A 10,971-nucleotide genomic window follows, 5' to 3' on the forward strand; every position below is an offset into this window, starting at 1 on the left:
GATTTTTCATAAACAAATTATAGATTTTCATATATTAAATTACATTTTTAAATTATATTTAGATAAATATATTCTTATCGTAGTAAACAATTTTCCGAGATTTTTGACATTTTCCAAGGGACGACATGTCTCTCCCTTGTCCCCCTCCCCATATGGGTGCCCTTGACTGCCCCTCTGAATTTTTCAAAAATAGCCGCCAAGTGCAATAAGACCAATAGCCTTTATCTAAATACGCCTCTGGCTGCAACCAACTCTCTTTCAAAATTTCAAATGAAATGATAACTTTGAAAGTTTTGGATGCACGTTCATCGGTCAATTCAGGTTATACGTTTGATGAAATAAAGATTTTCGTCTTGATCATAATAATACTTAAACCACGTGGTCCTCGAATTCAGACTTCGACCTAATGATAAAATTATATTGAATGATATATACAACAAATGTATACTTATATTATTATTCTGTAATTTTACTATCGACAATTTACAACTAGAGCTACCGCTTAGTCGTTAAGTCGAATCGTAATTTGAGGGATTCTCGATTTTCGGGGCTTTCTGTATCGGTAGATTTACAATAGTATAAACTTTCAAATCTCGATACGGGCATGCAAATAAATCGACAATTGATCGATGTATTTTAAATAAATATTTAATAACAACTATAGATTTCCATCGGTAACAACACGGAACAATGTTAACGAGCAGACACGAACAGGATGACCATATTGAGCGAATTCCACCCGTTGTTTACACGACACACTGTTGATACCTCTACCGCGTCCTCGACATGAATGAGCGTGAAGGGGGGATCCATTATCTCTTATTAGTCCCGTGCTCCAAACGATACGATTAGCGGGGAAAATATTATGTCCTACTGATACGTTTTGCGGTTTTGTTCACATGTTCGACGCTATTGCCATTGTCCTTCTGCCGTCAGTTCATATATCCGTATTCATGAACTGTACCCACTGGTTTTCCAGGCACTCGTCCTAGAGCCGAGTGTGTATAAATCCGCCGTCTTGCGCGCGCGCCGCTCGTTTCCATCGAAAAGTCACGTGCCCGAAGACCAATTACGTACACATTACTACGTCCGCACATTACACCGCTGTCGCACCATGTCCAAACGACGCCTTGACATCATCGACCCGTACATCACCAAGAACAAAAAGTAAGCCGAATTCCGTGTCAGTACTTTGTCCGACACGGGACAAATACCCGTGCCGCTGCTATCCTTTATTAGACTCTAGCTTAGTGGCGTTCTCGATATCTAGGTATCTACAGATCAGTCACTCAAAGTTATTGTCAAATTTTGAGTGCGACCTGTAGAACGTTTGACTTATCCTATGTATCTAGCCAGTTACTGAAGTCTGGTATTGCACTCTATAATGATACAGTAACACTGTATACACTTCAACATTATTGTTATAGTACACCTAAGTGCTGCGGTGTGTACTTGACTTTAGGTTGTGTGTGTCTGTTGTGGACGGGTAAATTTATTTGTATGGCAAGTGCTTAATTTTATGTTGTATTAATATTATCTGGCATTTGCTATCCGTTGTACATATAGTAAATTGCACACATTAAGAGTATTTTGTACATTTAATTTAAAATTTATATTTGTTGCATACTCGTGTGTAATATATTGAAAAAATATAACATAATTCCTGTGGGTACATTATTTGAGATTAACTACAATTTTCTTAAAGCTGTATTTACTCCTTTAACATACATGCTGACATGAAAAAATATCAATGATAATTGAATTAAGTATTTAGTTCTACATATCAAATATAAATAATTTACTGAATTTATAATGTATTATATAAAATATACATAAATATTAAATGATTTATTTTAATTATACATTTTCAGGGCTGAAGGAGCAGTTTATATGAAACCTACTTCTTCCGCTCAATTACAGACAAATCCTTATACTAATTTACCATATACCCCTAAGTAAGTCTTGTTGAGTAAATATTCCTTGTGGATTTTTTATAAATAAGTACCTTATTTTAAAAATTTTAGGTATTTTGAACTACTTAAAAAACGAATTCAACTGCCTGTATTTGAATACAAAGAAGAGTTTATGAGTCTCTTGAAAAATAATCAATGTATTGTCTTGGTTGGTGAAACTGGATCTGGAAAAACTACACAAATTCCTCAATGGTAAACTATTAGTTTTTCTCTTATATAGTTTATTTATTCTTTAATCTATTAACATTTTTAATTTAATAGGTGTGTAGAATATTCATCAGTTTTTGGTCGCAAAGGTGTTGCGTGTACACAGCCTCGAAGAGTAGCAGCAATGTCTGTAGCTCAACGTGTGTCTGAAGAAATGGATGTTTGTCTTGGTTCTGAAGTTGGTTATAGTATAAGATTTGAAGATTGTTCCTCATCTAGAACTCTTCTAAAGTAATATATTTGAAAAATCATAAAAATATTTCCTCTTTAAAATTATACATTTATGTTATGTTTTTTTTTATGATTAATATTTTAATAGATATATGACAGATGGTATGTTGCTTCGTGAAGGAATGTCTGATCCTATGTTGGAAACCTATCAAGTTATTCTTCTAGATGAAGCTCATGAAAGAACATTAGCTACAGATATCTTAATGGGTGTACTTAAAGAAGTTATCAAGCAGAGAAAAGACCTAAAATTAGTTATTATGTCTGCTACATTGGATGCTGGGAAATTTCAAGTAAATTAATTTTACAACCATTAAATAAAATTTATATTTATTATTTAGTTAATTTATTTATTTGTATTTTAGCAATATTTTGATAATGCTCCTCTTATGAATGTTCCTGGCCGTACTTTCCCAGTAGAAATATTTTATACACCAGAACCAGAACGGGATTATTTAGAAGCAGCCATTCGTACGGTTATTCAAATCCATATGTGTGAAGAAGTTGCTGGGGATATTTTATTGTTTCTTACAGGACAAGAAGTAATATTACATTTATTTGTTTATTGAAATTGTATAGTATTCTAATAATATATATTTTTAGGAAATTGAAGAAGCTTGTAAAAGAATAAAAAAAGAAATTGACAATTTAGGACCAGATGTTGGTGAATTAAAATGTATTCCATTATACTCCACTTTACCACCAAACTTACAACAAAGAATTTTTGAGGCAGCTCCACCTAATAAGCCAAATGGAGCTATTGGGCGTAAAGTGGTAGTTTCAACAAACATTGCTGAAACATCTTTAACTATTGATGGTGTTGTATTTGTTATAGATCCTGGCTTTGCCAAACAAAAGGTAAGGTTTATATTAAAAAAATGAATATGAAATTATAGTAAAAAATAATAATTTTAAATAGGTATATAATCCAAGAATTCGTGTAGAGTCATTGCTTGTATCTCCTATTAGTAAGGCATCTGCTCAACAAAGAGCTGGTCGTGCTGGACGTACAAGAGCTGGAAAGTGTTTCAGGTACATATATATTTATTATATATTTTATAAAATAAATACATTTATATTTTGTTTTATTTTTTTGGACTTATGGCAAATCTTGTAAATTTAAAATGATGATATCAAAAGTTATCTAAATCTTATGTTGAGTAGTTTATATGTCTAAATTATTTTTATGGTTATCTTTTGTCATTTAGTATTTTGGTATTATTTTTACTATAAAAATATGCCTTATTTTGAATAATTTCAGATATTGCCTTAAAGCTAATAAGTTAATATCCTGCCAAATTATTTTTTACCAAAATGTACGTGTTACGAGTATACATATGAACTTAATTTTTTTGTATTTTGTAATTTTTTAAGTAATTATCGTATTTTAAGGTTTTGTTAACACACTGTCTTAAGTAAATAGTTTGAAATCTACATTTTTAAATTGCCAGAGTTTATTTAACTTATGATTTTGTATAAAAAACAAAACGATTACAATTTAATTAACTTTTATATAGATTATATACAGAAAAAGCTTATAAAAATGAGATGCAAGAAAATACATATCCTGAAATATTGCGTTCAAATTTGGGTTCAGTTGTGTTACAATTAAAAAAACTGGGCATTGATGATTTGGTCCACTTTGATTTTATGGACCCCCCCCGGTAAATGCTCTCCTTAATTTTAATAATCAACTATTTTATACTCTTATATACTTAATTTTTGTAGCTCCTGAAACTTTGATGAGAGCATTAGAATTACTTAACTACTTATCTGCTTTGGATGATGATGGTAATCTAACAGACTTAGGGAATATTATGGCTGAATTTCCATTGGATCCACAATTAGCAAAGATGTTAATTGCTTCATGTTCACTCAGTTGTTCTAACGAAATTCTATCAATTACAGCTATGTTATCAGGTTAGTTAGTTTTATTAGAAAATAAATATTGATGCTTGTTTATTGTGATAGGTTATTTTAAAACAATATGCAACATTTATCGTATTAATTAGTAGTATTAATGAATTATTGAATAGATTTCAGTACATATAACCTTAAATTATTATGGTTAGTTAAATGGATATAAACAATTTTAATAATTCGAGGGTTGGCGGGAATAATGTGTTATGTAACAATTCTCAAATTTTACAGGAACGACTTAAAATGAAAAATGTATTATAAATATTATCTGGAACACGTGTAGCACATTCTTATATATTATACTATTTTTTTTTATAACTTTACCATTATTTTATTATTTTGTGAACTGTATTCATTTATGAATTAAACTTAAACAAAATTATTTCAATTGTATGTTACACAATCATGATAGCTGCACGTCGCGCGTTGTATCAACTGTGAATAATGAATTTTGTACACAATTGTGTACAATAAAAATATTTTAAAAATTTTATGATTTTTAAAATAAATTGATATTGCTTCATAGAATGTTATTCTGAAAAAACATGAAATCAGAAAAATGTTACATAACATGTTATACCTGCCTACCCTTCAATTATCTATGTAATGTGAATTGTCATGTTAAATCCTACGAATAACAGAAGAAGGTTTGAGATATTGAGTTTAATTATGTTTAATTTTATTTAAGAATAATGTAGATTTATTGAATATTCCTTTAAGTGTGTTGAGAGTTTTAAATGTTGTTATGATATTATAATTATCATTAAATTGTATGTATCAATGTTTGACTTATCAAGAATCTACTAAAATATACCAGAAGAATAATTTGTGTGGCCATTTAATGAAATAATAATGTTAATTAGTTATAAATTATTATTTATAAATCATATTTAGCTTTAAATCTAAAATTATTCTATATTTAAATGATAGATTATCATGTATTACAATATTACAACATTCAATTTTAAACTTAGTAATCATTTGGGTACTAAAGTTACAGCTCTTATACATGTGTATATTGAAACTTTAAATACATTTTTTTTAAAAAAATAAAAGTTAAATAACATATTTTATAATTAAAATCACTTCTGTAATAGGCACTATTCTATTGAAGATAATTTGGTGCACAAAACTCTAAAATTTAATTATATTATTGCATGAATATTGTATAGTTATCATGAACAGTTTAAAATTTAAGTAAAAAGCTATTTAAATTTTTAAATCTTAGAAGTAAAATATTATTATTAATTTCAAACATTTTCCTTTTAATTTGGAATACATTTAGCATTTTTATGTATTTTTAAATATCTAAGTTCAATACTTATTAATGCTACTATTTCTTAGTGCATTTATATGATTTGTTAGTGATGCACTCTTAATATTGTTATTTTTGTATATAATTTTTTTATAAATTAAAATTGTTAATAATTTACAAGTACATTTTACCTGGGCTTTCTAAACAGTAATCATTTCAAGTTTTCTTATGGCTCATCATATTAAAGAGTTTACAATTTATTTATCTTTTTGTTACTAAATATTACAATTTTATGTAAGAAATTAAAGTAACATTTAAAAATAATAAAAACTAATATGCATACCATTATATACATTACAATAGTAAAAAGTTATTTTTAACATGAATTTCTTAATTTAATAGTATCAAAATAATATAATATAATAATATATAAGTATATCCTAAATTAAATAAAAATAAAAATCCTCAAGACACTACTAAGCATTATGTTTTAAAAATATTTTATTTTGTAGGTTATGACTACTAAATTAAATCAATATTTTCTTAGTTGATCAATTATTATTGTATCTATTACATGTAAATTATCTAAGATAATAGTTTATATAATTTAAAGTATTTCTTTAATTATTTTTTTTATTAAATTCTTAATATTTCTAAGATTAGACTTTTTGATAGATTATTTTTCTAATTTTCTGATATATTCATAATTTCTTGGATAAAAATATTTTATCTCTATCATATTTATATTGTTCAACAACTACATGATAAAATTATAAATTATTTTATTCTTTCGGAAAAAAAACATAATGCCAAAGTGTAATTGGTAGGGTTTTAACATAAGGTTAGTTACATAGGTGTATGTTGCTGGTTATTAAATGAGGCACAATGGCCTTATCCGGGCGTACCCGTCTGGCCTGCCTCCCCTGATTGTCTTGTTTAGTCCCTCAATGTTTTGTACGACCTTCTGAAGCAAAGAAAGCATCCGACGACTCCAAAATGAGATTTGCCCATATTGATGGTGATCATCTCACTCTACTCAATATCTATCATGCATTTAAGCAAAGTAAGTTGCCTTAATGTTCATTACCATTTAAATAACTAGCATCATATAATTTAATTTTTTTGTGTTAGACAATGAAGATGCACAGTGGTGTTATGATAATTTTATTAATTTTCGGTCATTGAAATCTGCTGATAATGTTCGTCAACAATTATCTCGTATCATGGATCGTTTTAATCTAAAACGTACATCAACTGAATTCACATCTAAGGACTATTATTTAAATATTCGTAAATCACTCACTACAGGATTTTTTTATGCAGGTAATCCAATTTTATATTGTATATTTAATTACATTTATAATTAATAAATACTTTTATATTTTAATTATTTTTATTATGCAGGTTGCACACTTAGAGAGAACTGGACATTATTTAACAATAAAAGACAATCAGACTGTCCAGTTACATCCCTCAACAGTGTTGGGTCATAAACCTGAATGGGTAATTTACAATGAATTTGTATTAACCACCAAAAATTACATAAGGACTGTTAGTGAAGTTAAACGTGAGTAAACTAATAGTTAATATTAGGGTAATTTCTCAAAACCGTATATTTTACTAAATTCAAATAGTTTCTTGGTGTTTCTTTCAATTCCTGGTTTTAAAGAAAAGTTATATGTAATATAATTGATAAATAGTGTATTATAGAAAAATAGATTGAGGTAATTAGGCATCTATTATTTTTATGGATTTAGCAATAAATAAATTTTATTGAATAAATATAATAAATATGTATTTTACTTATTCATTGTACACAAAATGTAAGGATAATTATACTAATAATGTTATTTTCTTAATTTATTTTTTCATCAGTTATAATTTTTTAATTATCATAAAACTTTTTAAAAAATACTTTTGTATTTATTTGAACTATTTTTATTATTATTTAGCGGAATGGTTACTAAAATATGCACCACAGTATTATGATCTACAAAATTTCCCACAATGTGAAGCAAAAAGACAATTGGAAATTATTCAGGCTAAACTAGACACAAAACAATGGCAAGAAGGTTATTAATATTATATTCATCCATTTCATTTTTATTATTCCATTATTACAAAAACAAATATAAATTGTACATGTTTCTTTTAAAATGAAGAAGCATTTTCATGTTTTATTATATTTTAATTGCTGTAATTTTAATTTTAATAATTTTGTTGCAAATGCATGTAAGTGACACATTATTAATATTTTATAGAACAAATATTTGAGATTGTATTTAATAAAACTATTTTAGTATCAGTACCAAATACCAATTATTGTACAAACAAATCTATAGAGTTGAAAGAAAAAGCAGTGGAATAATAATGAAAAATACTATGTAAATTAAAGTTAATTAAATTTTAATATAGTTTCAAGATAGTGACTTATAAATTAAATATTTTTATAATTGTTATATTTATAAACTTTTACCTCAATGAGGAATGAAGTATAATTTGTGTGTCACCCTTAAAGTGAAATTGTTCAATGATGTAAAGTGACCTGAACATTGTTCATTAATAATAGTCAATGTATATAATTGTGATTAATAAAATTGCAACTGATTTTACTTAAAAAAAAAATATATATATATATATTTAAATAATATCTGTGTATACTAAGTATGAAATCATTAAAAATCTACTTAACTATATATATTATATGACTTTACTTAATATGCATTATTAGTAATACATTTTTATAGAAAAACAGAAAACGTTATGAAGTTGGAATTTTTTAGATATTATTGGTATTGGATTTTAATAATTGTTATAACCTCCATAGTTCCAACTCTCTAATTAAAGTATGACTTAGCACTTACATCATAGAATCACTTTATAAACAATGTGTGTGTGTGTGTGTGTGTGTGTATGTGTGTATAAATATATTTATTTACCTTATTTTAATTTGACCTTATGTTACCCTATATTATATTATGTATTTCAACATTTCTATGTATAGTTAATACTTTATATAAATGAATAGATTTTGATATTTTATTTAATATCTAATGTACAATTAATAAACTGTAAAATGTTAATATTTTTGTACTAAAATGTAGATGAATTATTTTCCTTCTATTTATGATTAAAAATATATAATTAAGTGGCTATTTTTGTTTTATGATTAATTTATAATAATACTGATTAAAAATTATCAATTATTTTAACTAACATTTTGCACTAAAACTAAACAAATATATATAACTATAGGAGTTGAAAACATGTATATGTATATTATAACCGATGGAGTTTTGATGCGGAAGTCATATACCCCTATTCATTTTGTTTTTATAATTTTAATGTTTAATTTAATTAATAATAATAATTTAACTTTCATAACATTTGCAGTTGTTTACATGTAGCCCGTAAGCACAACTAGATTGTTAGAGTCCGATTTGATTTCATCCAATCCGTTTCCGTTGCCTTTAAAAAAACGGACTGTGTGAAAGAGGCCTAATGCTTCTTTATCAAAAGAAAACAATGCCTAATAAAATAAATTATAAATTACAATTATAGATGTATTAAACATTTATTACATTTCATTTTCATGTTTTTATTAAAATTGACTTTGAAATAATCAATAAACATCATGATTTTATTCAAATTTAATTTAATGAAATTGTTTATTGAATTTACAAGCTATAAACTCTGTTTATGAAAACAATTCAAAGTGACTTATAATTCCACCCAATAGAGCAAAATATGCATGAGAACACTAATCATATTTATTGTAATTTTTTTTATTCATGTCAAAACCTTGGATAAAGATGTAATTTTCTTCATTACCAACTGTAACAGAAACATTAATATTTTTAAGTATAATAAATTCTTTTCAATTTCTTTGAGATGAAATTACACCAATACAAATTTATAATAATAATTCAATGAATATCAAGTATATTTTGTTTACTTCATAGTATAATTATGTTAAGTTGCCCGGTGCCAATGTAGTTATACCCTAAAAAATACACTTAACGGAAATAGTGATCCTGCCTCATATATTTAACCAAATTTTATTTATTTTTTTATTTTTTAATAGAAGGAAAAATTTTACAGGCCGCATTGAACTCCGTTTTTTCAATATTTATTAAGGTTAAAAATTTAAGACATAATTAAAATTAATCTAACTACTTTTCATTTTATTAGTCAATTTAAGTAATTTCAGAAGAAAAATGTTTACTCAAAAAGGGTACTGTGTTACTACAGGTAGGTAACGGATTGACCACATATAAATATTGCCAATACTTTACATAGGTAATATGTATTCATGTTGAAATATATAAAATTAAAACTAATGAAAGACAGTATTTAGATGATACAATTTATCCGTTATTATTAAGGTACATCATTGAAAATAAAAAAATTAGTTTATTGATAAGAGATAATGTCGATATTAGAAAAACTCGGGTATTTTGAATTGGGCCAATGAGAACACGATATTTAAGTGCCGCGCTGTAGCGTCCTGGGTTTACTAATACGCATCAGGATCGCGAAAAGTATAAGAAAGAAAAGAGAACATCTTAAAATGAAGACATTGGCAACACAACGCGTGATAACTTGCTTGTGTATATTTACGTGAATCATTAGGATTTTCATAAAAATTTTTAAGAAATTTTTATGTTATGAGTAACAAATAAATCCCTATATTGATACTTCTATTCTCGCACACGCTTAAGGAAAATAGAAATATTTAAAAATAATTAGATAGAAATGGACATTAAAGTGAGGGTGAATAGAAACCCTTAAATCTACAACAGATTTTAATATTTTCTCGGTTAATATTTTTTTATAATTAAAATAAATAATTATATATTAACAACATTTACATCTAAATAATACTTTTTGGCGGCAAACAATGACGGTAGAATCGATGAGGCAGATAATCTATGTCTAATTTTACTTGTCCTTTTCTATTGACGTTTGTTGAACATTTTCATTTTTACTAATTGCATTTCTTACAGTTTCCTCTTCATAATATATAAAAAAAATTTAAAAAAATTAAAATCATAATTGATTTTTTTTTAAATCTTAAAGCATACTTGATTATTTAAATATTGTATTTATTTTCATTATTAAAGTAAACAGCCGAAATATAGAAATCGATCCATAGTTAAACGAACTTACGAGTGAGACAAACATATTCCTACTTCCACGAATACGGGTACGTCGTTATTTTTTTTTTGAATAACAAATGCAATTGTAATAAAATAAATTAAATTTATGTTTTGTAGCTTCTAGTTTATTTTTTATATAATCCATTACCTTTTAAAAACTAAAAATAATCAAGTAGTCTTGATTATTTAAATAAAATTATTCCTTTATTTACATAAATTTTCCTCCATT

At 26.3% G+C, this 10,971-nt stretch overlaps 1 protein-coding gene across 3 annotated transcripts; it reads left to right on the plus strand.

Moving 5' to 3' along the window:
• Positions 1 to 817: 817 nt before the first annotated feature.
• On the plus strand, positions 818 to 8,231 carry LOC112689176 (putative pre-mRNA-splicing factor ATP-dependent RNA helicase PRP1). Of its 3 annotated transcripts, XM_025562745.1 has the most exons (14): positions 818 to 1,167; positions 1,872 to 1,955; positions 2,025 to 2,165; positions 2,235 to 2,411; positions 2,500 to 2,701; positions 2,774 to 2,950; positions 3,012 to 3,266; positions 3,328 to 3,440; positions 3,926 to 4,070; positions 4,136 to 4,328; positions 6,524 to 6,646; positions 6,715 to 6,898; positions 6,981 to 7,150; positions 7,536 to 8,231. In XM_025562745.1, exons 1-14 carry the CDS (start codon positions 1,115 to 1,117, stop codon positions 7,661 to 7,663), a joined length of 2,145 nt encoding a protein of 714 aa, XP_025418530.1. In that variant the 5' UTR covers positions 818 to 1,114; the 3' UTR covers positions 7,664 to 8,231. The 3 variants fall into 3 exon arrangements, with proteins under 3 accessions (XP_025418530.1, XP_025418531.1, XP_025418532.1); XM_025562746.1 differs by lacking the exons at positions 6,715 to 6,898; positions 6,981 to 7,150; positions 7,536 to 8,231 and having other exon boundaries at positions 6,438 to 6,617; XM_025562747.1 differs by lacking the exons at positions 6,524 to 6,646; positions 6,715 to 6,898; positions 6,981 to 7,150; positions 7,536 to 8,231 and adding an exon at positions 6,430 to 6,489.
• The last annotated feature ends 2,740 nt before the right edge of the window (positions 8,232 to 10,971 follow it).

The sequence above is a fragment of the Sipha flava genome, unplaced genomic scaffold (genome assembly GCF_003268045.1).
Source record: "Sipha flava isolate LNK unplaced genomic scaffold, YSA_version1 42_pilon_pilon, whole genome shotgun sequence".
Lineage (NCBI taxonomy): Eukaryota > Metazoa > Arthropoda > Insecta > Hemiptera > Aphididae > Sipha > Sipha flava.

What these genes read in the sequence shown, in the direction of transcription:
- LOC112689176 (XM_025562745.1), top strand. Translation starts at nt 1,115, where the DNA reads ATGTCCAAACGACGCCTTGACATCATCGACCCGTACATCACCAAGAAC. An exon ending in TCATCTAGAACTCTTCTAAA is followed by an intron (nt 2,412 to 2,499) that starts GTAATATATTTG and finishes ATATTTTAATAG; the next exon opens with ATATATGACAGATGGTATGT. An exon ending in CTATCATGCATTTAAGCAAA is followed by an intron (nt 6,647 to 6,714) that starts GTAAGTTGCCTT and finishes TTTTTGTGTTAG; the next exon opens with ACAATGAAGATGCACAGTGG.